The sequence below is a fragment of the Lynx rufus genome, unplaced genomic scaffold, assembly GCF_022079265.1.
Source record: "Lynx rufus isolate CCGP_SWC_20201006 ecotype Redwood Valley unplaced genomic scaffold, mLynRuf1.p SCAF_8, whole genome shotgun sequence".
Taxonomy (NCBI): domain Eukaryota; kingdom Metazoa; phylum Chordata; class Mammalia; order Carnivora; family Felidae; genus Lynx; species Lynx rufus.
Genome location: NW_025814896.1, coordinates 85707588 through 85732117, shown reverse-complemented (window position 1 = coordinate 85732117; position 24530 = coordinate 85707588). Strand labels below are relative to the sequence as shown.

The 24530-nt window shown below is 36.3% G+C and overlaps 1 protein-coding gene across 1 annotated transcript; it reads left to right on the top strand.

The window, feature by feature from the left end:
- Window positions 1–285: 285 nt before the first annotated feature.
- C1D (C1D nuclear receptor corepressor) lies at window positions 286–20910 on the top strand. The gene is made up of 5 exons (XM_047068938.1): window positions 286–343; window positions 14857–15003; window positions 15727–15793; window positions 16100–16155; window positions 19287–20910. The coding sequence occupies exons 2-5, from the start codon at window positions 14866–14868 to the stop codon at window positions 19449–19451; spliced, it is 426 nt and encodes a 141-aa protein (XP_046924894.1). The 5' UTR covers window positions 286–343; window positions 14857–14865; the 3' UTR covers window positions 19452–20910.
- The last annotated feature ends 3620 nt before the right edge of the window (window positions 20911–24530 follow it).

The following is a 24530-nucleotide window of genomic DNA, read 5'->3' as shown; positions in this document are numbered from 1 at the left end:
TGTAGTAAGAACCAGGGTCCCGGAACCAGCTTAAACAATAAAAACCTGACCAAAGCTTTAGCAACTAACATCGTTTTCTGGTTCAATACGCTCAACTTGTATTACGGCGGGTGTCCGCCGGTACAAACCTAGTAAAAAGTAACCGCTTCCCGCCGCAACTCCTTGCACAGCTTTGGGCTGAGGCTCTTGAGAGTTTAGGCTAGGGAAAAGGAGCCAGCGGGGCGGGGCGGGCAGCGTGAGGTTATCAAAGAGCGCCGCTGGCGCCCGGGATAGAGCCGGCGCCTCATTGACGTCACCACTGCCCGACTGCTTTTCCCGGAGACCGGAGTAGAAGGCCAGCGAGGTATTATTCGAAGCTGGGGGTTGAGTTTGTCTCGTGTTTCTGCAAAAGTTCGCTTCTTCTGGGAGTCCCCCTTTCTTCCCCTGGCTGACTGTGAGGAGCGGGTCGAGCTGCGTAGCCTTCGTGAATGCGTTCCCTCACACCCGAGCGTTGGGGGCAGCATTGCTTCAGGCCCTCCACTTGGGCTTGCCCTGCGGCTGCTTGCTGGCTTTGGCTAACCTTGGACCCTTACTTCTCCCTCTTGATCTGGCCTTTACTTTTTTCTTCTCAGCTCCTCCTATCAAATATTGGAAGGCGAAGGAGAAATTAAATAACTTAACAATTTTCAGCTGCCGTCAAATCTTGTTTAGGGAGGAAGGCCAAAGTGGGAAGTGTAGAGGAGTAACTTTACTGTGTTATCCACATTTTTCATTCACATATATGATCACCAACTGCCTGCCGCTGCAGTATTAGCCCACTTGAATCGGTAGGCTAATCTCGATTTAAAGGTGAAATCCAGAGTGGGTACTCAAGAAAGTTTTCCTTTATGCCTCAGAAAGAAGGTTGGGTGCGATTCAAACTTCTGCTTAAAATTATCTTTAATGTCTTCCTGTGTGTTGACCGCAGTTCAGTTTTTGCTTAACGAAGATGTATGTGTCCCGCTTATTAACCTCTTTGGACTGTCTGATAATATACTGAAGTGAGAAGTAATTGTATGTTGACGTTGGTTCCAAAAATGTTGGATCCGAAATAAAAATCCGACAACTATTGAAATTGAGAGAACTGTTTGTGATGGGTGGAAATGCCAGAACTCATTGTTTTGTTGAAAGATAAAATAATGACAGTGTGAACAGTGGTTTTCCAAAATGCTATAGGATGTTATAGCTCCCTCCAATAGCTATGTTGTATGTATCACAGTACAGAGGTGATACAGTTTTTCATAACTGCTTTTAGTTTTTAGATGGTTCTTTATATGCGTTATCTCAGCTACTGTTTCCAAACAGTTGACCCTTCAAGTTTGGCTTTGAATAGTCCACATTGGATTAGGGTATTTGATCATTTTCACTTTAGTAAAATAATAACTACTACTACTAGCTACTAGTGATAACTGAACCATGCACTGTTCTAATAGTTTTACCAATATTATTCATTTAACTTTCACAATAGCCCTATATACTGTTACTCTTTTAGAGATGGTAATATTGTAATAAGCAAATTCCGTGGTTTTGGAAGGTAGTTTTGCTGCTTCATATCTATAAATTTGAAAATATTTTGAGTTAAACATTAACATTAAATAATCGAAGTAAATTCATTACAATCTGATGTAATTATTCATCTCAATCTTGAGCAACCTTTTGTAATTTCTATCTTTTTCTGTTATCGGGCTTTGGGATAAGTTTTTTTTAAGTTATTTATTTTGAGAGAGAGATCGAGAGCAAGCTGGGGAGGGGTAGAGAGAGAGAGGGAGACTGAGTAACAAGCAGGCTCCATGCACTGTCAGCGCAGAGCCTGATGCGTGGCTCAAACTCAGGAACCATGCATGAGATCATCACCTGAGCTGAAATCAAGAGTCTGACGCTTAACCAACTGAGCCACTCAAGCGCCCCTAAATTTGTTTTTTAGAGGTTAACACCTTTAAAAAGAAAAAAGTTAATCTTTTCCCAGGGATTTTACTGTAAGTTTGAAGGAAAATTATAGGTGGTACTAACATGGGTTGTCTGCCAAAGGAGTGATATTATTGACGGATTGTTCTATATATGTTTCACCGTTATTTTCTAAGAAAATGCAGTGCAAAAAGGTCATTATGGTAATAGAATTCTGGTGTGACATCTGCAGATGTCCTCTAGTTCCAAAAAAATTATAAATTGGATTTTTTTCTGGCTTAGTTCATAATTGTATGTAACTCTGCTTAGCATAGGAATGGAAATAGTCCTAGAATGTACATTATGGTACATTTTTCTTTTGGATTCATGTGGTGACTTCCTAATATCTTTAAGTATAAATTCTAATCTGATATTACGATTTTCCAAAATTTGTCTCCAGTTTACTTTCATTGGTTTTAGACAGTTAACAGATAGTTACGAAGTACCTAATATGTGTCAAGACATTGTTAGTCACATGCAGATGCAAATGTCATGCAACATGAATCCCACCTTGAAGGAATAGCACAGAGGATACATAACCAGTGGAATGTTTTGAGCAGAGGACTGACATGATCTGATTTAGGTTTTTAACAGGATCACTCTGGCTGCTGTGTTAAGAACAGATTGTTGAAGAATGGCATAGGCAAAAGCCAGGAGACTAATTAGGAAGGTGTTGTAATAATTCACATGAGATTATAGCAGCTTCATAATCTCATAGGGTGGAAAGAAATGAATATGGTGAGTAGCAGTTCAATTTTGAACGTATTTTGTAGGTAAAGCGAACAGATTTGTTTATGGATTAAATGTGGGTTGTAAGAGTAAGATAATTGTCAGGCTATGGGACTTGAACAACTAGAAGGGTGGAATAGCCATTAACTAAGAAGTGAAAAACTATGGGAGGAGCAGGCTTGTGGGGGAAGATTAGGAGTTCAGTTATGACATACTATGTTTGAGATGTCTATTAGTCATCCAAGTTGAGATGTTGAGTCTACCAAGTCTGGAGTTCAGTGGGAGTAGATCATTGCTAGAAAAGAACATTTGGGAGTTGTCAGCGAACAGATGGTATTTAAAATTGGGAGACTGGAGATAATCACCAAAGGAGTGAATATAAACAGAAAAGAACGTAGTACAAGACCTGAGTCCTTAGGCATTTTAGCCTTTTTAGGTTTGGGGAGATGAAGAACTAGCAAAGGAGACAAAATGAATAGCTACTGAGGAGCAGGGACAGTTTTGAGAATCTAGTGTTGTGGGATTCAGGGCCGAGTAGTGTGTTCATTTTTGTCAAATGTAATGAATGGATGGGTCATTTGAATCTTGATCTTTGAATTTATCAAGATACATGAAAATGTGTATGATTGATGGATATATGATAACTAAGTCTGGAGAACCATGAGAGTAAAGAAGAAGGAGAAAAGAAGGAGACGAAATTACTCCTTTATAGAGGAGAGGGCATTTGATGTTGGTTTAAAGAATTAATGTTTCACTGGGCTCAGAATACAGGGGATGGAGTATAAGGACAGGTATTCAGCAGAGGGAAAGGCTTTACTTCTTTCCCTTCAAGGCCATACTTCCCAGGCTGCTGTTTTAAAGATACTTTTGCAAGTCCTTTCCTTTGTGTCCATTAGCCAATTCCTGCATTCTTGGTAATTGTTCTTGCTCTAGGCCTACTGAACGCTGCTAAAGAAATTCACAAAACCCCAACCAGGTCTTCTCTCAGTTGACTGACAATTCCTTTATTTATCCTTATCTTAGCACGGAATCTACGATGCCATGTAAATGAGTAATATTCACTGAACATTTACTACATGCCAGGCACTAAGGATTGATTCTGAGTAAAGACTTGCCCTGTATGAAGCTTACAGTCTAGTGTGGATGATGGACATTAATCAAATAATTGCAGAAATATGAAATTACAACAATGATAAGGAGAAAGAAGGATGCTGTGAGACTGTACCTAGTGGATATGAGGGGTGAGGGAGCAGAGTTAAGCAGGAAAAAAATCATGGTGGCTGGGAGTCCTCGCAATTCTAGGAGTTCTAGGGATAGCACACATCCAGAAAGGTTTTTGTAATGTGAGAAGAGGGAGAAAATGGCCTCATGGTGGCTAGAAAATTTATGTGTACAGAAGGGAATCTATTCATATGGTTCTTTGAATATAATAGAGCTAAAGAATGTAGGTTTGATTTTAGCTGCTAAGTTGGGGAAATGACATTTTTATCTGGTATATTTCTGGATGAAGTAAATTTCAAAGAATTGAAAAACTTATATGTAAATACAGATAATTATTATAATATGTTATGTATATTATTGTTTGAAAATAATAATTCTGAGAGTATAACATAAAATGTGCTCCCTACCTTCCTGCTTTTTGGTTTCCCAGGAGTAGCCACAGTTAACAGCTTCTTTTTTAAGAAATTTACATGGATATACAAGTATGCTTCCATACTCATGTATCTTTTTTCTTAAAAACAAATGAGTGTATTATATGTGCTGTTCAGTTTTTGTTGACTTAATATATCTTAGGAATCCGAGCTCTACTTTATACCTTTTCATGGCATCAGAGTATTTTATTGAATGAATAGATCATAATTTATTTAACCAGTTCTTGTTAATGGGCATGTAGATTGTTCCCTGCTTTAAAGTTTCAGTATTTTAGAGTGTTGCAGTAGATGTCCTTGAACATTATTTTTGGGAAAATGTACTCTTTGGGAAGTAAAACTGCTGGGTCAAAGAATTTGTACATACACAATTTTGAAGCACATTGCCAAATTCCTGCCACCCCCATGCTCAATTTACACTCCAGTTAATAGTGAATGAGAGGCTGTTTCTCCTCACCTTTGCCCATATTAGATACTATCAATCTTCTTAATTTTTGCTTGTTTGACAGATGAAAAGTGGCATTTTGTTTTAGCGATTTATGTTTCTTTAATTATAAGATTAAGTAGCTTTCTTTATGTTTATTGGTCATCTGGGTTCCTTTATATGTGAACTGCTGATTTTCTTTGTTCATTTTTCATTTGGATTACAAGTATTCTTTTTGTTGTTAAGTTGATTTGTAGAGGTTCCTTTTTATCTGTCTTTGTTGCAAATATTTTCCCTAGTTTTATATATGACTTTAGACTTGATTTGATGGTTTATTTATTCATTTTTGCATGCATTCATTTTTAGGAGAGACAGGTAAAGTATACAGCATCAGGATTTTTTTTAGAAGGAAATTTGTGACATTATTGAAATAATTAGACACTCTGGAATGTCAGCCTTTGTTGGAAATGTCAGTAATAAACACCTCATTTGAGGCAACAGGGTCTGTTTTGTTTTTATAAGCTTTGTTCAACAACTATCACAGATCTGGTGAGCACACCCAGTGACCTAGCTTCCCATTACCCCCAATTACATTTGGAATTGAAATGAGATATAGTAGAGCTGCTTAAGTATTCTAGACCGTACTTTCTATTTAGGTGTTTTTAAATTTATGAACTGAGTTATGTTCTAAATGTTAATTTGTGAGTTAGCTATCTAATTTCACTATAGAAATAATGTACATAGGTTCTTATCTTGACTCTCAAAGTATAATTAACTCATGAAGGCTAGCTTTTTTTAAAATGCAAATTCAAGATGTCTTGTAATTTTACCCCTATGTACTTAAGTATGCACCCTTAAATAAGGATATTGTCTAATATAACTATAATGCCATTTGCATAGCTGAGTTCTTTTTTTGTGTATTTGTTTATTTTGAGAGAGAGGAAGAAAGAGAGAGAGAGGGAGAGAATCCCAAGCAGGCTCTGTGCCGCGAGTGAAGAGCCCAGTGCGGGGCTCGATCCCACAAACTGTGAGATCATGACCTGAGCTGAAATCAAGAGTCGGAGGCTTAACCGACTGAGCCACCCAGGCTGAATTCACCTCATAGCTGATTTCTAATTTCATAGCAAAATTATCAATGATCTGTTAGTGTCATCTAACACCTGATCCATGTTCAGATTTCTTTGTCTCAAAAATAATCTTTTTACACATGATTTGAATCAAGATCCAAACAAGGTCTACATATTCCATTTGGTTGTTAGCTCTCCCAGATCTCTTTAATCTCTTCTTCCTCTACCTCCTCTCCCTTTTCTTAGTTTTTCTTCATCCCATTTATTTGTTACAGAAACCAGGTCAATTGTCCAGTAGAGTATTTCTTATTCTAGATTTGTCTGTTTGCTTTCTTGTGATGTTGTTAACTTGTTTCTCTATCCTCTGTATTTCCTGTAAAATGGAAGTTAGCTTTAAGGGCTCAATTAGGTTCAGATTCAACTTTGTTTGGGGATGTTGGTCATGCTACAGAGATGGTGCTGTGTACATCACATTGCTTAACATCAGGAGATTCATAATTTGTGTCCTACTTTCAGTGATGTGAAGATTGATCCCTGGGTTTAAGTAGTGACAGTCTCGGGGCCTGTGGGTGGCTCAGTTGGTTAAGCGTCCAACTTCGGGTCAGGTCATGATCTCACGGTTTGTGAGTTTGAGCCCTGCGTTGGGCTCTGTACTGACAGATCAGAGCCTGGAGCCTGCTTCAGATTCTATGTCTCCCTCTCTTCTCTCTCTGCCTCTCCCCTGCTTGCACTCTGTTTCTCTCTGTCTCAAAAATAAATAAACGTTAAAAAAGAAATTAGTGACAGTCTCACCTCTCCATTGTAAACTTGCCCTTCACCCCTTTATCTGTCAGTGATTGTTGCTTGTATCTATAATTTCAATAGGGGTTGCAAAATGGTGATATATTTTTTTGTAATTTGTCATTCCTTCACATTTGTTAGCTGGAATTTGAAGTCTAGTTTTATTACTTGGGAATCTACAGTCAGGAATAACAAGACTTGTGGGGAAATTCTGTCAGAACAACAGCTTGTAATGCTAAGAATGTACCTTTTCTGCTATAGTTCTGGAGGCTGGAAGGAGTGTGATGGTCTTTTTGATGTGACAGCTTAGTGAGACTGCAGCCCCCAGATATTCAGTCCAATACCAACCTAGATGTTGCTGTAAAGGTATTTGTAGATGTGATTAAAATCCATAAATCAGTTGACTTTAAGTTAGAATATTCTAAATAAGCTGAGTGGGTTTGATTCAATAAGTTAAAAGGCTTTAGGAGCAGAGCTAAGGATTCCCTGACAAAACAGAAGTTCCACCTGTGGACAGCAGCTTCCTCTTGTAGCCAGGAGTTCCAGTATGCCCTTCCTTGAAGGCCTGCCCTGCAGAGTTTGGATTTAGTTAGCCAGCTCCCACAGTTGCACAAACCTGTTACTTGCAATAAATCTCTTTATATATATCTCCTGTTGGTTCTACTGCTCTGGGTGAGCTCTGGCTGGTACCAGGAGCAACTCCCCTGATTCCTGTTCTCTAAGAAAATGGGGTGGGGAGTGGTGGTAAGGGTCAGAGAACCTACTTTTTTTAGGGTGACCATATGACTTATTGTTCAAACTGGCACTTGTGGAAGAGAAATGGAGAGCTGGGCAGATGGCAGACTGAAACAACAGGTATAAACTGGGATTGTACTGGGCAGATCATGACATAGTCATTCTGTGTGTCAGCCACTGGTGATACAACAGCAGTATGACACAGCCCCTTCAAGGAGCTTGTAGTCAAAGGGAAGTCAAGTACATCAACAGACATCACCAAATAGTGTTTTAGGTGACATGACAGCTTGTAGTTGTGTTTCTCCAGAGAGAATGGGAGGGTGGCACTCAGAGAAATCTTCACTGGCTGAAGTAAAACCTGATCTTACCTCCAAAAATAAGCAAGGTTTGAACAAAGTTAAGTGCCAAGAACGGTTAATGTACAGAGAACCATACAGGTGAAAGGTTAGAGTGAATGAGCATGGCACATCTGGAAAACTGCCATTGTGGCTGCAGCTATAGGATTGGAAGAGGAGGGTGATGAAAGATGAGGTTAGACAAACAAGGGCCATGTAATAATAGGCCTGGCATCCATACTGAGGGGATCGGGAACTTTTGCAGGATTTTAAGCAGGGGTGTACAATGATCAGAGTATCCATAGAAAAATCATATTTTGTAACATCTCAAAATTGAGAGTGGAAAATATTGACAGTAGGGAGATTACTCAAAGGCTCTTGAAATGATCTAGCCAGTGAAAGTGGAGGAAAGCTTGTGGTGTAAGGACATTAAGGAGGCCAAACTGATGGGATCTGGGGCCTGAGGAAGGGGTAAGGGGTGATTCCTATGTTCCTGGCTGGACTGACCTCCCGGAAGTAAGAGAATCAAGGGTAGCAGATAGGGGGATGGCTTCTGTTCTATGTGTGATGCTGTGCACCCCTCTTTTCTCTTGCCTGTACTGTGGTTTCCCTTACCACTGAGAGGAAGAAGTGACAGTAACATCCTATAGGAGTTACTAGGGGAGGGTTCCCCCCTCTCTCTGTGCTTTAGTCCCAACCAGACCTTAGAGATGGAAAGAGGCAAATTTTCTCATGTCCTCTACCACTTCCACCTTTGCCGTTGGTACTTTAGAAGGAGGAGGTGAGGTGGAAGGGTGAGAAATACCTTTAGAACTTGGGAAGGAGTAAGGAGCAGAGGAGGGTGAGTTGTTTTCTTCTTTCTCTTCTTTGGGCATTTTACCATGTACAACTTTGGGCAAGTTATTGAATCTGAAGTAAGTGAGTATACTTAGAAGTGTCTGGCTCATAGGCAGTGATTTTCAAATGTTTGCTATTGCTGCTAATACCATACATGCATGGCGTCATCCTGGGATCTGAGTTAACAAAGGGAACAGAGGGAAGTTTCTGCAGTTCTCTCCTTGTAACTTTTCCTGTGGAAAGAACAAATATTCAGGAACTGTCTGTGTAAAATGTTAGAAGAAATCATGAATTGGAGGGAATTTCTGATCATAGAAGAACCATTATTTTGTAGTCGGCGTTGCCTTTATTTTTTAGTTAGGAAAAAGGCAAGTGGTTCAGTTCATATTTAATGAGGGTAATTATTCTTACTGCCTTGCTTTCAGTGTTCACCCTCACCCATTTTAACAATAAATAACTACTTGTTTATTGGGGCTTAGGGACCAGGAATAATTGCAGGAAAAATCCCCATCATGATTCTAGGGAGGGAAATTATTCACTAATAGAAAAATTGGATGAAAACATTCACATTTAAATAAAGGCCTTTTTGTGTTTTTTATACTTGCAGTATTTGTTAAGAGCCAAAACACTTTGTTAAAATATGCCTTTATTTAAATGTAATGATTATTTTTATTACGATTTTAATACATGCTTTTTGAAATAACAAAATTTAAACAATGAAGAATGAAGAGTTAGAAAAATGAGTCAGCTTTGATCCTGTTCCCTAATCTCTGACCCTTTTCAGAGAGAATGTCTCTTTTTTGTATATCTCCTTCCAGACCTTTTTCTTTTTTTTCTTTTTTTTTTAATTTTATTTTTTCCTTTTTTAAATTTACATCCAAATTAGTTAGCATATAGTGCAACAATGATTTCAGGAGTAGATTCCTTAGTGCCCCTTACCCATTTAGCCCATCCCCCCTTCCCACAACCCCTCCTGTAACCCTCAGTTTGTTCTCCATATTTATGAGTCTCTTCTGTTTTGTCCCCCTCCCTGTTTTTATATTATTTTTGTTTCCCTTGCCTTATGTTCATCTGTTTTGTCTCTTAAAGTCCACATAAAAGTGAAGTCCTATGATTTTTGTCTTTCTCTGACTAATTTCGCTTAGCATAATACCCTCCAGTTTCATCCACGTAGTTGCAAATGGCAAGATTTCACTCTTTTTGATTGCTGAGTAATGCTCCATTATATATATACACCGCAACTTCTTTATCCATTCATCCGTCGATGGACATTTGGGCTCTTTCCATACTTTTGCTATTGTTGATAGTGCTGCTATAAACATGGGGGTGCATGTGTCCCTTCGAAACAGCAAGATAAATGCCTAGTAGTGCAATTGCTGGGTCGTAGAGTAGTTCTATTTTTCATTTTTTGAGGAACCTCCATACTGTTTTCCAGAGTGGCTGCACCAGCTTGCATTCCCACTTCCAGACCTTTTTCTACATATCTTTATATATACCGGTTTTTAGAAACAAATGGCATATGTTAGATACATATTGTTTTGTATACAATGTTCTATGAATTTTTTCACCATTTCTCATTTGTGTTACTACATAAAGATTTACTTCTTTGTTTTTAATATTCTCTTGGATGGATGTGCTGTAATTCATTTAACTGTTTCCTTATTGATGAATATTTAGATTATTATTTCCAGTATTTTGTTAGAGATTTTTCATTCAACAAATGTTTATTGACTGTCGGGCAGTGCTAGTGAAAAAAACACAAAAATTTCTGCTCTCATGTAGTTCCCTTCTTTTGGAGGTGGCCAGGCGGTAAATGAATAAATAAGTCAGATGCTACTGAGGACTCTGAGGCAGAGGAGATCGGGAGTGCTGGGAGTGGGGTGTGTGCCTGTTAACATAGGTAGTCAGGAAAGGATTACCTGCAGGTGACCTTTGAGTAGAGATCTGATGAAGGTGAAGTATTGTGCTCTGAAGCTCCTGGTGGGGGAGAGGCATTCTAGGGAGGGAAGAAGAAGCACAAAGGCCCTGAGGTAGGGGCATACCTGACGTGAAAGAGCAATGAGGCTGTTATGGCCTGAGTGGAATGAGGAGATGAGGTCACAGAGGAGGTAGCAGAGAGGGCTTTTTAGGCCACTGTAAGTAAAGAGTTTGTCTTTTATTATTTTTTAAAATTTTTACTTAAAATTTTGTTTCGGGGCGCCTGGGTGGCGCAGTCGGTTAAGCGTCCGACTTCAGCCAGGTCACGATCTCGCGGTCCGTGAGTTCGAGCCCCGCGTCAGGCTCTGGGCTGATGGCTCGGAGCCTGGAGCCTGTTTCCGATTCTGTGTCTCCCTCTCTCTCTGCACCTCCCCCGTTCATGCTCTGTCTCTCTCTGTCCCAAAATAAATAAAAAACGTTGAAAAAAAATTAAAAAAAAATAAATAAAATAAAATTTTGTTTCTTTTTTATTTTAGAGAGAGCCCGCACATGAGCAGGGGAGAGGGGCAGAGGGAGAGAGAATTTTAAGCAGGTTCCACGCTCAGTGCAGAGTCCGATGTGGGGCTCAATCTCATGACCCTGGGATCATGACCTGAGCTGAAATCGAGTTGGACCCTCAACTGACTGCCACCCAGGTGCCCCAGATTTTGTTTTTTATTGAATGAGGTGTGGTGAACCTTTGAATGGAAATTTCCTAAACTATCAGAATGGAAACAAGGAGGTCATTTAGGAGGCTACTGCAACAATCTGGGCAAGATACAGTGATGGCTTGAATTTACTTGGATCAGGGTGGTCTCAATAGAAATGGTAGGATGTGGTTGGATTCTAAATATGTCTTAAAGCTAGGGTGAAAGAGAAGAGTCAAGGACCACTCTGTAATTTTAGGTCTGAACAATTGGGAAGGTGGAGTTGGAAACACTACAGTAGGCAAGATTTGGCTTTGGGCACATTACGTTTGAGAATCTATTAACATCAACCAGAGGTATTGAGTAAGCAGTTGGAAATATGATTTGGAGTTCAGTGGGGAGGTCAGGGTTGGAGATAAAGACCTGGGAGTCATCAGTATATTAATGCAATTTAAAGCCCTGAGCTCACCTAGTGAGTAAATTAGAGAGGAAAAGAGAATCAAGGACGCCTGTGGGCATTTCAAGGATAAGAGGCTGAGGATATGAGAAGGATGCTGCAAAGGAGACCAAGAAAGCAGCCATGAGGTAGGAGGGAAATCAAGAAAATGTGATGCCAAGGAAATGAAGAGAGTGAACAGTGTCAAGTGATGAGAACTGGGAATTGACCGTTGAATTTAACAATGTGGCTGTGTGGATGACCTTGACGAGAGCAATTTGAATGAGAAGGAGGGGGCCCGATTGTGGCCGAATCAAGAAAGAATGGAAGGAGAGGAATTGGGACTGTTAGTGTAAGCACCTGTTTTGAGGGTTTGTTCTAAAAGCAATTGGAACTGTTATAAGCACTTCTTTCAAGGATTGGAAAATGAGGCTTTTGCTGGAGGGGGATATGAAATCAAGATATTTCTTTTGTTGTCAAAGATGGAGAAATAAAATGTTGTAAGCTTATGGATAATGATGGAGCAGAGGGAAAAATTGATGCAAGAGAAAGTGGGAGAGATTGAGAGAAGAGTTCAAGGAGTGCATTTTAATAAATTTGTGTGTATGTATACAGAAATTTCTCTAAGCTAGATTCTTAAGAGGATTTCCTGATTCAAAGGGTATGTATGTTTAAAATATCTGTACCAGTTTATATTCCACCTTCATTGTATACCCTTGCCAACATTGAACTTTGCTAATCTTTAAAATTATTGCCAGTCCAATGGGTGATACTTTTTTAATTTGTAGGAATTCTTTATAAAATTGAACTAATCCTTTTTTATATTCTGGGAAATATTTTCTCCCATGCGCTTTCTTGCCTTTTAACTTTGCTTACGGTATACTTTTACCATGTGGATTTTTTTTTCTTCCAGTTTTTATGTAGTTAAGTCTGTCATTCATTTCCTTTCATAGCATTTGTGTTTCATTTGGATTATGTAAATATTTTATATAATCTTTTAATAAGTTTATACGTTTGCCTTTTTAATTCATCTGGAGTTTATTTTTGTGTGTGTTATGAAATAGGTATCTAAGTTTTTCATCTTTTTTTGTGTTCTTAAACAGTTAAATACTGTAAGAAGTAACTGTTGCTTAAAGGTTTAAAAGAAAATACCTAGATCTTCTAGGCTTGGAGCCTTTTTGAAGGGTAGATCTTTGACTTAAACATTTTCTTAATAATCTATTTGGTTTATGTACTTCCTTTTAGGTTAATTTCGGTAACTGATTTTGTTTTCCCTCAGCACCACATTCTTTTCAGCCAGATTTTCAAATTCATTGGCTTAAAATTCTACATAAAGAGAAGAAATATAAGTCTTCTTTATATTTGCAATATATCCTTTGTACTTACACCTGTATTTGGGCAGCAGATGCTGGAGCCTTTCACAGATCTAGAGATTGGTTTAGCTGTTTTCAGCCCTCATGGCCCAGCTCTTATCTTATTGTCCTTCATCTTAGGGTTATTCTTACATTGTCCTTCTCTCTCTCTCTCTCTCTCTCTGTAGGGGATTTCTGGCTTCTTGGATTGCTTTCCTATCACTCTGGTCCCATTTGCTCTTTAGCTTACAAAAATTTGTACTGTTGAAGTCTGCTCATGGATACATGCCCTTCTTGGTTTCCAATATTACTATGGACTTATTTTTATATTTCTTCTGGCATTTTGGAGAGTTTTGGGGAGGGATCAGAGGCAAATGTAAATTTTCAGTTAGCTTTTTGAAATAGGAAGTCACAATTCCTTCCTGTGGGGTTTTCTTTTATCAGAGTTCTTTGTTTAATTGCTGGTTGCACAGTAGTTAGAGTGTAATTTTACAGCACAAGTAGTGATCATCAGATGGATTTCACCTTCTTTTTTTTAAGTGAAACCAGATGTCTCAGCAGAATATACTTGTTGAATAGAAATGTTGATATATTGTCACTAAATATTCCAATAGTACTTTTTAAAGTTGTGACATAGGCATCATAACATTTAGAACTATAAGGGACTTTACAGATCATTAGACCAACTGTCTTATTTTATGGATGAAGTAGTTGAGGCCCAGAGACTTTTCAGTGATTTATCTAAGGTGACAAAGTCAGTAATCAAGCAAGACAGAAAGCCCAAGTCTCTTTACTTCAATTCTGCTATGTTTTGCTCTTTCACACATTCTTGGTGGTTCTACTTAGCTTTGTAATATGAAAGAGGTATTTTCAGCTAATAAACTTTTTTTAAACCTAAAGATGATACGTATGGCTTGGGATTGCTTCTGAAATTTGGTCTTAGATACCATATTAAATGCCTTGATGTGGATTTTGTTTTTTCTCACATAGATATTATATATTAAGATATAAATGTGAATTTTAAAAGAATGGGCTGTCAAGGTATACTCTGACCTAAATGAAAACCATATAGTTTATTCCTCTGAAGTTTCCTCTTTTCTGCTGTGATTAATGGACTCTTTGAATTTGTTATTAATATTTTAAAGAGGCTTAAAGAATATATGTATAGGCTTCAAAATGATTTTAGTGATAGTCATAAGATAATTCAGACCAAGGTTTTCTAATTTTTTAGTTTAACATACCATGCTGCTAGATCAACATCTAAATTTATGGTGCGCCTGAGTGGCTCCGTCGGTTGAGCGTCCGGAGAGTGTAGGACTTCAGCTCAGGTTATGATCTCGTGGTTCGTGGGTTTGAGCCCCCCGTGTCAGGCTCTGTGCTGACGGCTCAGGGCCTGGAGCCTGCTTTGAATTCTGTGTTTGCCTCTCTCTCTGCCTCTGGGCTGTTCACTCTCTCTCTCTCTGTCTGTCTCTCTCAAAAATAAACATTAAAAAAATTTTTTTTTAATTTAAAAGGGCTAAAATATATGTTTTTGCTTTACTTGTGATTTTTCAGCAACCATAGAGATAGGATATACTCATCATACTTTCATTGCTTTGCTTGGTTTTTAACTTCAACAGAAAGTTTTTTAAATGTAGGACTTTGATTAATGATAATCCATGTTTGGTGGTCATGTCTTTTATTCTTGACAAACATTGAGGCTCTAATATGTACAGCATTAGTGGACTTGGGTGGGTTCTCTTCTCCCCTTGCCCACCTCAAACAATTTGAGGAGGGGAAGTTTGAAGGTAGTTGCTCTAGAATTATATTCTAAGATTTGTTTACTTATCTTCAGGTTTTACCTCTTGTAGCACTTTTTAAACACGTGATACGACGTATTGATTTTGTTTTTGTAAACTAAAGAGCAGTCTGTCTCCCATGAATTCTAAGAATTTAATTTTTTTACAGTTGGTCATAATGGCAGGTGAAGAAATTAATGAAGACTACCCAGTAGAAATTCATGAGTATTTATCAACATTTGAAAATTCCATTGGTGCTGTGGATGAGATGCTGAAGACCATGATGTCTGTTTCTAGAAATGAGTTGTTGCAGAAGGTATTTTAAAAATGTAATTTAGAAAACACAGTGCTGTGTTATGAAAACATACAGAAGACATAGATTAGCGATGTGCTCCTTTTCCCCTTTATTTCAAGTGTTTGGGTATTTTTAAGGGGAAAAAACAAACCAGAACTTCAACTTTAGGAAATACTTCCTAACTATATTTTTATTTTGACGTGGTTTTGAGAAAAAAAGGAGCACTCAAAACGTTCTTTTTGACAGACTCTGTCTTTGACCTTTTAAGTATTACAATGATGTTATCAGAGTTTCTGGAAACCCTATAGGACAAAAAGAGTAAATTGACTTTGACAGTCTAAAACAAATCTCATTATGTTTCTTCTGTCTTTGGTATTGCCTAAGCATTTTAGCCTGCCTCTTATACATAAATGCATCATGTACAGTGTTTACATTGATAAATTACTTTTGACATACAAAGCCCAGATCATAACTCCTGAAATTAAAATAATTGAAAATAATTTTTCTTGGATTATACATATTCTTTGTCTAACTAAAGATGATACCTCAAAGTGAAAATTTGTGGGCAAAAATCTCTGGTTAACAATTTTTTTTTTTTGCAAATTATTTCAAGATCATTTGGTTATTGGATTATAGGAAGTGAAAGAAACATCTCTTTGATACATTGTATTTGGTGAAAGTTTAAAATATGTGATGTGTTCATTGTATGTACTTCTTTTCTCTCTCTCTTTTTTTATTAAATAGTTGGACCCCCTTGAACAAGCAAAAGTGGATTTAGTTTCTGCTTACACGTTAAATTCAATGTTTTGGGGTATGTATATTAATTTGGAGTTAATTATGAAGCAAATTATTATGTTAAAGGTGATTTCTTTTTTAAATGCTAGCAATTTATATATTGTTGTACTTCATGGCAATTTTTATAGTCAGATATTTATTTCTTTTAAATCAGAATATCAGATGTCCATGAGCCGCATAAAATTTAATATTACATAGAGGTTAAATAAGATTTAATTTATCATTTTTTTGTGATATTTCTTTTTTGTGAGTAACTAGAGTTTCTTTAATGCTCGCAATTAATATATATGCCATTTTGTTCCATGAAATCTTTGTCTTGTAGTTTATTTGGCAACTCAGGGAGTTAATCCTAAGGAACATCCAGTAAAGCAGGAATTGGTAAGATTGCAGTGGATTTCTTTTTATTTGACTGTTTGTTGTGGTATTCCTGAAGTCAGAGTCATAGTACTTTATCACACTAGTTGTGGAGAACAAAATTATTTAGAGTCCTAATTATGAAAGTGAGCCAGATTTCATCATGTCTTTAGTTTTTCTTTTCTTTGCCTTTGTCAGAGAATTTGTGTTCCATATATTATATAAATCTCTGGATGGGAGAACGTTACGATTCAAGTAATTATTTATAACTTCCATATTATTTATTCTATAAATTCTTGAAATCCTGTTCATCTCTACAACTGCCCCCCCCCCTTTTTTCTAAACTCTTACACAATTCTTAAAAGTATATTCTAGTTGATTTACTAGCAAAGACGGGAAAGTTTCTCCCCCACCTTTTCAATTCTTCCATTAATTCATTTTCTCAGCAGTAAAGAATCCAGTTCAGCAACAAAGCTAAAAGCTTTTTTGGCACCAGTTGTATGTGTACTGTCCAGTAATTCTGCATTAGTGACATATTTACAACCTGTAATAAATCTTCTAGGTTTGTCTTTGTATTCCATTTAGATGTATAAGTACAGTATATAAGGTCTAGTATCTTGAAGTTTTTGCTGACTTCAAAAATTAAATCATTCAATATGAAAGAAAAAATTAGAAATCAAACTTATGGTTACCTTCTTGACTTGGCTTTATGAATAAGAATATTAATACATTTATTCTTTGTGTTTATAAAATACAAGATAAATATGTGAAATACACTTGACACTGTATTATTATTTTTAAGTCTTAAGGTGTTGATATGTATGTTATTTACAACTTGCTAGAGTACTTGGTCATTTACAAAAAAAAATGAGTAAACCAGAGCTCTTGTCTTAATTTTATAAAATAGAGTGTAAGACACGTTCTTCTTTTAAAGTTCTTGGGGGGAAAAACATTTATTTTTAATGTAGAAATTGTGAAAAATACTTACAGCAAAAATGTAAAACTATATGAGGCACAGATCTTGATTTGACCAGTGGTACTGGCTTTAAAATCCTGGGGCGCCTGGGTGGCGCAGTCGGTTAAGCGTCCGACTTCAGCCAGGTCACGATCTCGCGGTCCGGGAGTTCGAGCCCCGCGTCAGGCTCTGGGCTGATGGCTCAGAGCCTGGAGCCTGTTTCCCTCTGTGTCTCCCTCTCTCTCTCTGCCCCTCCCCCGTTCATGCTCTGTCTCTCTCTGTCCCAAAAATAAATAAACGTTGAAAAAAAAAAAATTAAAAAAAAAAAAATCTTAAGGAGGGTGCACTGTATGTATCATCTGTTTTCAATTTTCTGATATGGACTTTACATTTGTAAAGTTCCTCATTTTTCCTTAACACAAAGTTATTTGTAGTATTTTAATACTTGATTCTTTCATTGGAAAAGGATAAAATTATTATCTTTTTTCTCCATCAGAACCCACTTTATGGAGGAGTACATTCATATTCTGGACGAGAGTTGGCACATAAAAAAGCATACATAAACCTATTCCCCTTTTCTGACCTTGTGACAGACATCACTAATTGATCACAGAGTCAGCGTGTGAGAGGAAATCTATTTGTCATGTATATCATGAATGGGGAAGGGCATTGCAAATAGTCAGTTTATTTATTCAACAAATAATTGAGTGCTTACTGGAAGCCAGGCATTATATCCAAGTAAGATGATTCCTCTGTAAATAAAGCTGATAAATACCACTGCCCTTGCAGCAGATGCCAGTCTATCTAGTGGAGGGAGACAAGCATTTAACATAATAAGCAAATAATAAATGTATGTGGTATGTAGTATGTTAGAAAGTCATAGCTTATGGGGAAAAAAAAATAGCGTAGGGTAAGGGGGATTGGAGTGCTTGAGTAGGATTCCATTTTAAATGGTAAAGGCAGTGCCTGTTAACGAGATTAACGTTTGAACCAACTGGAAGGGAGAGAGGGAGTGGTTATGTAGATATTTGAGGAAGATAACTCCAGGCAAGGCTGGAGTGGGTCTGTGTTGGGAAGACTTGGGCTTTTACTCTGAGAGAAATAGAAAACCATAAGAGGATTTTGAGCAGAGTGGTCAGCCTTTCACAATTAAAAAATTCTAGGGGTCTGCATTTTTCTGTGTAAATTTCTGTAACTATTTTGATTATTTTAATGAAACTTGCTTTTCATCAGTGATCACTCATTTACTATGCTATTTTATGGCTCTCATCCCCTTTATTTAAATTTTCTAGTCAGGGGCGCCTGGGTGGCGTAGTCGGTTAAGCGTCCGACTTCAGCCAGGTCACGATCTCACGGTCCGTGAGTTCGAGCCCCGCGTCAGGCTCTGGGCTGATGGCTCAGAGCCTGGAGCCTGTTTCCGATTCTGTGTCTCCCTCTCTCTCTGCCCCTCCCCTGCTCATGCTCTGCCTCTCTCTGTCCCAAAAATAAATAAACGTTGAAAAAAAAAATTATTAAATTTTCCAGTCAAAGTATAGAATAGCCCTTTATTCTGATTAATGGTCTCAGAAGATTCGAAGTGATATGGCACAACCTATTCTGTTTTTCACCTTGTAAAGTCAGATTAGAACTATAGTTTTCATCAGAAAGTATTGTGTGCTTATTGATCAAAAACTATGAAATTGAACAAAAGATTTTGTATTTTCATTTTGCTTATTTTAATTGTGATACTAGAAAGTAAAATAAAAAAATAGTTAAGTACTACTTCATCCATTTCCTGTTTAGAAAAATTTCCAGTTTAATTTGTATGCTGCAAGTATATGAGAGCTCTATTTTAGATTATAGACTTCAGATACGTAAGAGTTATTATGTGCATTTAGGTTAATGCTAAGTTAAATATATAACCACACATAAACAATTCAATGTTTATCTCTGTAGTGATGTCTTAGTCTAGTTCTCCCTCTTTTGAAACATCAAAACACTTCTGAAATGACTTTTTAGTGTCTATTCCCCCCCAGACTATGAACTCCAGGAGAGCATGGAGCATGTTTATCCTATTCACTTGCACTTACTATCACCACTCAATAGGCAATAAATACATATCTGTTGAATTTAACTGAGGTATAGTATAATAAAACTTAGTGGTGGTGAACAGCTTAGTAAATCTATTGGTTTCTTTTCTTCTTTTTTTTTAATCTTTAAGGAAAGAATCAGAGTATACATGAACAGAGTCAAGGAAATAACAGACAAGAAAAAGGCCGGCAAGCTGGACAGAGGTGCAGCTTCAAGATTTGTGAAAAATGCCCTTTGGGAACCAAAACCTAAAAATGCATCCAAAGTTGCCAATAAAGGAAAAAGTAAAAATTAGCCTTTTAGTTTTGATGTACACCTATTGAAAAAGTACATCATTTTTATTGTTTTCCACAAAATAGATGATTATGTGGCAATACAAGGTTTAAATGTATTCCTTATTGAATTCATATATAAAATTTACATTTTAAATTTGTAATGCTAAATATTTTTTCCCCAGAAAGATTGTTATCTTTATTGATTTTCCTATAGACCACTATGAGATTTTTAACACTGTGGTATATTTTACATTTATAGTTTATCATCTTTCTTGACAAGACTCTTATTTCCCTATACAGGTCAATCTTTCAAGTGCCATTTTATAAGCAACTATGAAATTTAAGTTAAATGTTTTTTGTAAACATTTGTCTATTTTAAATGAATAATGACTTTATGAAGTATGCTATCTGAAGGCTGAAGTTATAAATACATCTGTTTTCACTAATATTAAGAGAATGAAATGACTTAAATGTCCATTTTTTTCTATGTTGTTACTTCATGTTTTCATGATTTTGGGAATTACTATTTTCTTTTGATATTTGAAGTGTGAAATTAAGACTTTAAGGTTATATTTTTATTCTTGGCAATTTGCCTCTATGTCCCATTTAAGGTAAAATATATTCTCATTAACTTCAGATGGGAAATGAGGTTGTATATTGATGGCTGAATTTTGGCATAATAGCTATATCCTATCAATAAAGGCTGTAAAGTTTGTATAGCTGACTGTTTATTTTTCTCTTCTGTATAAATTTGCCCTTGAAATTAGGAAGATAGGTTTTAGAAATCATTAGGAATAAATTCATGAGTTTTTGTTCCTTCTGCATTATGGCCATAGTTCTCTTGATCTCACTTTTTCAGATTTTTGGATTACATGTTTTTGAGGTGATATCAAGTACATACAAGTATTTTGAAACAACTTCCTATGTTATATAATGCCACTTAAGGGGAAGAGAAATCCAGAAGAGATTATATTGTGTTTATATCCTGATTTATTTTTCTGGAATATTTGTCACAGAGAATTATATGTATTAAATTTTTTTTAATGTCTAAGTCCTTGAACTTTAATTATATGCTCTTAATGCTTTCAGTCTTTGAGTCCACATCATTATGTATAGGAATGCCAAGTACAGTAAAGTACTTTAATTTTTGAAAAAGAAGTTGTTAAAATTTTCTGTGTGATTAATTCTCCATAAGTAACCTTGAATAAATGGATTTCTTGATTTATGGTATAAGATATTGGAAACGGTCTTAAAATGTAATGGATTTTGTAAAGCATGTTGAACTCTTTCTATGACACATGAAGAGGAAGTCACTGATAGATGCAGAGTCTTTTGGCTCAGTTGTCAGACAGTTTTTGAAGTGGAAGAACATTTATAGTTATTTCATTCCTTCTTTCACCTTCATCCTCTCAAATTTTGAGCTTTTTTGAAAAGTAACTTCTTCATGACAGAAATAAATGTTCTTATGATCACGTGTAATATATATGTGTTGTTTATTACAAAGGAACTTATAACTTGAATTTTTGTATATTTTCTAATTTCATAAAGAAAAAAGTTAAATGAAAAATGTCATACAGTTACAGAAAATCATTAACCAAGTTATTGGTTTGTGAAAATCCAACTTTTAAATTCTGTTAAGTTGGAGTTTCTTAGTGAATAATTCTTTCAGTGTTTTATTTAGTAGAAATAAACAGTTTGAGCATATTCCATTTTAGTATGTAGAATTTGAAATACTTATTACCTGGCACATAATAAGGAGCTGAATGGTAGTAGTGCAGTGGGTTTTATTTTCATTTGTTGTTTATTCATTTCACAAATATTTAATGACATTTATTTACATTGCTAAATACGATGCTAGGTTCCACGGAAGACAACTCAAGCCTTTATTCTACTTTTATAAAGTGTTATGAAAGAAGTAGTCTTTTTGTTCACTTTTTCAGAGTTACTAGAAAATTTATGACAAATTGTGCTCATTAACCTTAGTCAGAACCATAAAGGGTGATGGGTTGATCTATTTGACTATGGTACAGTTATTGTTAACATAGTTTTTTCCAAATGACAGTCTGCTCTAAGTTTAGATGTTAATCACATCTTTTATTACTCTCTTTGGGAATTAACAAGTTGGAGAGGTTATAGCTATAGATATTTTTAAGATTAGAATTATAGACTATTAATCTAATACTAAATAATGAGATTTCGTTTTTTAATATTATTTTAAGTACAATTTTCTTGTTTCATAGTTGCAGGATGGGAATTCATTTTAGTAAAGTAGAATATGTTAAGAGGAAAATTGAAGGATGAATTATGGTTTACATTCCTGGAATTAGGAGGTTATGTCAAGTTGATTGGTTTTTAAGATACCCTGCAGATTAAAAAATTGTTCTACTTAGCTATTAGAAATGGATTGGTATTATTTCTAAATAAGGCTTTTAAAATTGACTAGAAATGTAGGAAATGTTTCAAAAATGGACATTGTATTGAATATAGATACTTATTTCTTAAGTAGGTCATTCGAGGAAAAGATGCTCTAGGAATCACTCAGTTTATGATATAGTTAAACTATGATTTTACGCAATAAATTATCAGAAATTTCGGCTTTACAAAGTGACATTAACTGAGAAAGATTTTGAACAGTGATTCTGACCCTCATGTAATAGCTAAGTTTGGTATATAAATGGAAGAAAAGGAAGCACTGGCATCTCATTTTCTTCCCTCATAGCATAGTTCATAAACTTGCCTGGATCAATTCAGTGGCTCTTTTACCAAATGACCTTGGTAGCAACCTATTTTATATAAATGTGATTTGAAGGTACTTTACTAATAAAAACATTTCCTTTTCTCTGTATCCTGGTCTAAAACTCTTTGGTTTTGGAAATACAAACCACATTTTGTGTATTTTATATATTAGCATTTTATAGTTGTCATTAACAATTATGTTAGGGGAAAAAGTATACAGGACTTTATAATAGAATTTTGTAGACTTGTTGTACTTGGTTAATTTGCTGTTGCTTGTGAGCAGGATTTCAACAAAATGCTTTGAATGGTTTTGGTTTGCAGAAATGTTTTCCTATCAGTGAGCTGCCATAGACTACTCTTCGGAGCAGCCACCCTCTGACGTGATGTGCCTTTTTAAAGTGTTTTTTTATGGCATAATTTTTAATATAGCTAGGAAGGATTAGTAAAGTTATCTAGAAAAGGGGATAGCTATAGTGATATGTGTTGGCAATTGAGGTTTAATTTTAATTCTGCACCCCGCCCCCCACCCAGGCCAAAAACCAAAACCAACTTAGCTCTGTATTATTCTTCTGTTCATAAAAGGTTGAGAAAAGATGCTACCTCCCTCCCCTCCCCCCATAAGCCTGGAAGTTAAGCAAATGTATCCTGGCAGAATAACTGCATGCAAGATGTCAATTTTGTCAAGTGATATATTTCAGACAGTGTACAAAATTTGATGGTGGGAAAAATAAGCTTTTATAAATGAAACATTTAAGAGACTTTTTTATTATTTGCTTTCAGTTTAGTGTTGCCTTTTAGGTGCACCATTTCAGTTTGGCAGCTACAATAAATGACTGAAGGAAATTGAAGATGATAATTCAACATTTCAAGATGCTTCTGCTGAAATGAATGTAGACCTATCCAGAATTTATGGTAATACAGTTTTTTAAAGCCAAGGACCCAGGAAATGCTATGATTTGAATGAGGTGATTAGAAGAAATATAAAATATCTTCAATCCCTTGTTATGTAGGCATTATCTATTGAGAGCCTATGTTGAAAATGTTAGTGTAAGAAGAATAGAGGCTTGTTGTGTACAATTTACTGTAGTGTGTACAATTCATCTTGGGCCTTGTCCAAAGAGGTTTAGTTATTAAAATAGCAGAAGAGTTCTCCTAACAAGGAATCACCTGATTTAGTGATCCATTTAGCAATGGCTTATCATAAACCATACTGTAATGTATCTGGCTGATACTGTTTCATTTAGTGACCTTTGCTCTCTCTAATAATAACACATTCCATGACTTATTTAAATCAAAATCATTTACTACCTTGTTTCTGATACTTTTCTAGTATCTCTCCCTTAAGAAAGAAATCATCAATAAAAATATGTATATTTGCTGGGTTTTATGAGTTTTGACATTTTTGAGCTTTAACATTTGTGATTTTGACTACGAGTGACCTTAGAGGTTCATGGGATATGCGGTATTTTGCAATTTTGCCAAAGCATAATTCTAATTACTGCTAAACACCATGCAGAATAGCATTACTCAGCTAATGATGTAGGCTAACCTCTCAGCAGCCACGGTTTCTTTCCTTACAGTCTTATGCATTTATTCACTTATTCGTTCCACAAATATTTATTGGGCCCCTTCCGTGTGTCAGGTTCTATTATAGGCATGCGAAATTCAGCAGTTATCCAGACAGTATGTAGTGATTGGAAGATGTCAAACTTTATTATGTGCAAATGGCTGCTATGGGTTGAATTGTGTTCCCGCCAGAGACATATGTTGAAGTCCTAACTCTCAGTACCTTGTAACTCAGAAATAGGGTCATTGTAGATGTAGATAGTGAAGGTAAAGTCATTAGAGTAGGTCCTATTCCAATATGACAGATTTCCTTATAAAAGGGAAATTTGAACATAGACATGCATAGGGAGAACATCAGATGGAGATGAAGGCAGAGATCAAGGTGACGATTGTAGAAGTCCAGGAACGCCAAAGATTGCCTGCAGACAACCAGAAGCTAAGTGAGAGGCCCAGAGCAGATTCTCTCTCACAGCCTTCAGAAGGAACAAACCTTGCCTGGGTTTGCAGTCTCCAGAGCGGAGACCATACATTTCCATTGTATAAGCCACCCAGTTTGTGGTATGTGTTATGGCAGCCCTAGCAAACAAATGCAATGGCTGTTCGATGTGAGGAATTAAAAATATTAATAATTTGGATGCGTAAGTATGTGTGAAAAAACTTTATGACCTAAGATGAAAGTGTAATTCTGAAGAAAACCAGGAACCTGTATAAATTTATTCAGGAATATTTTTGAATTTGGGCAAAGATCTCAGGACTTAGACTTGAAATGTCAAGGGTCTGTTATACTCATTCTGCAG

What these genes read in the sequence shown, in the direction of transcription:
- C1D (XM_047068938.1), top strand. Translation starts at nt 14,866, where the DNA reads ATGGCAGGTGAAGAAATTAATGAAGACTACCCAGTAGAAATTCATGAG. An exon ending in GTTAAATTCAATGTTTTGGG is followed by an intron (nt 15,794 to 16,099) that starts GTATGTATATTA and finishes TTTGTCTTGTAG; the next exon opens with TTTATTTGGCAACTCAGGGA. An exon ending in ATCCAGTAAAGCAGGAATTG is followed by an intron (nt 16,156 to 19,286) that starts GTAAGATTGCAG and finishes TTAATCTTTAAG; the next exon opens with GAAAGAATCAGAGTATACAT.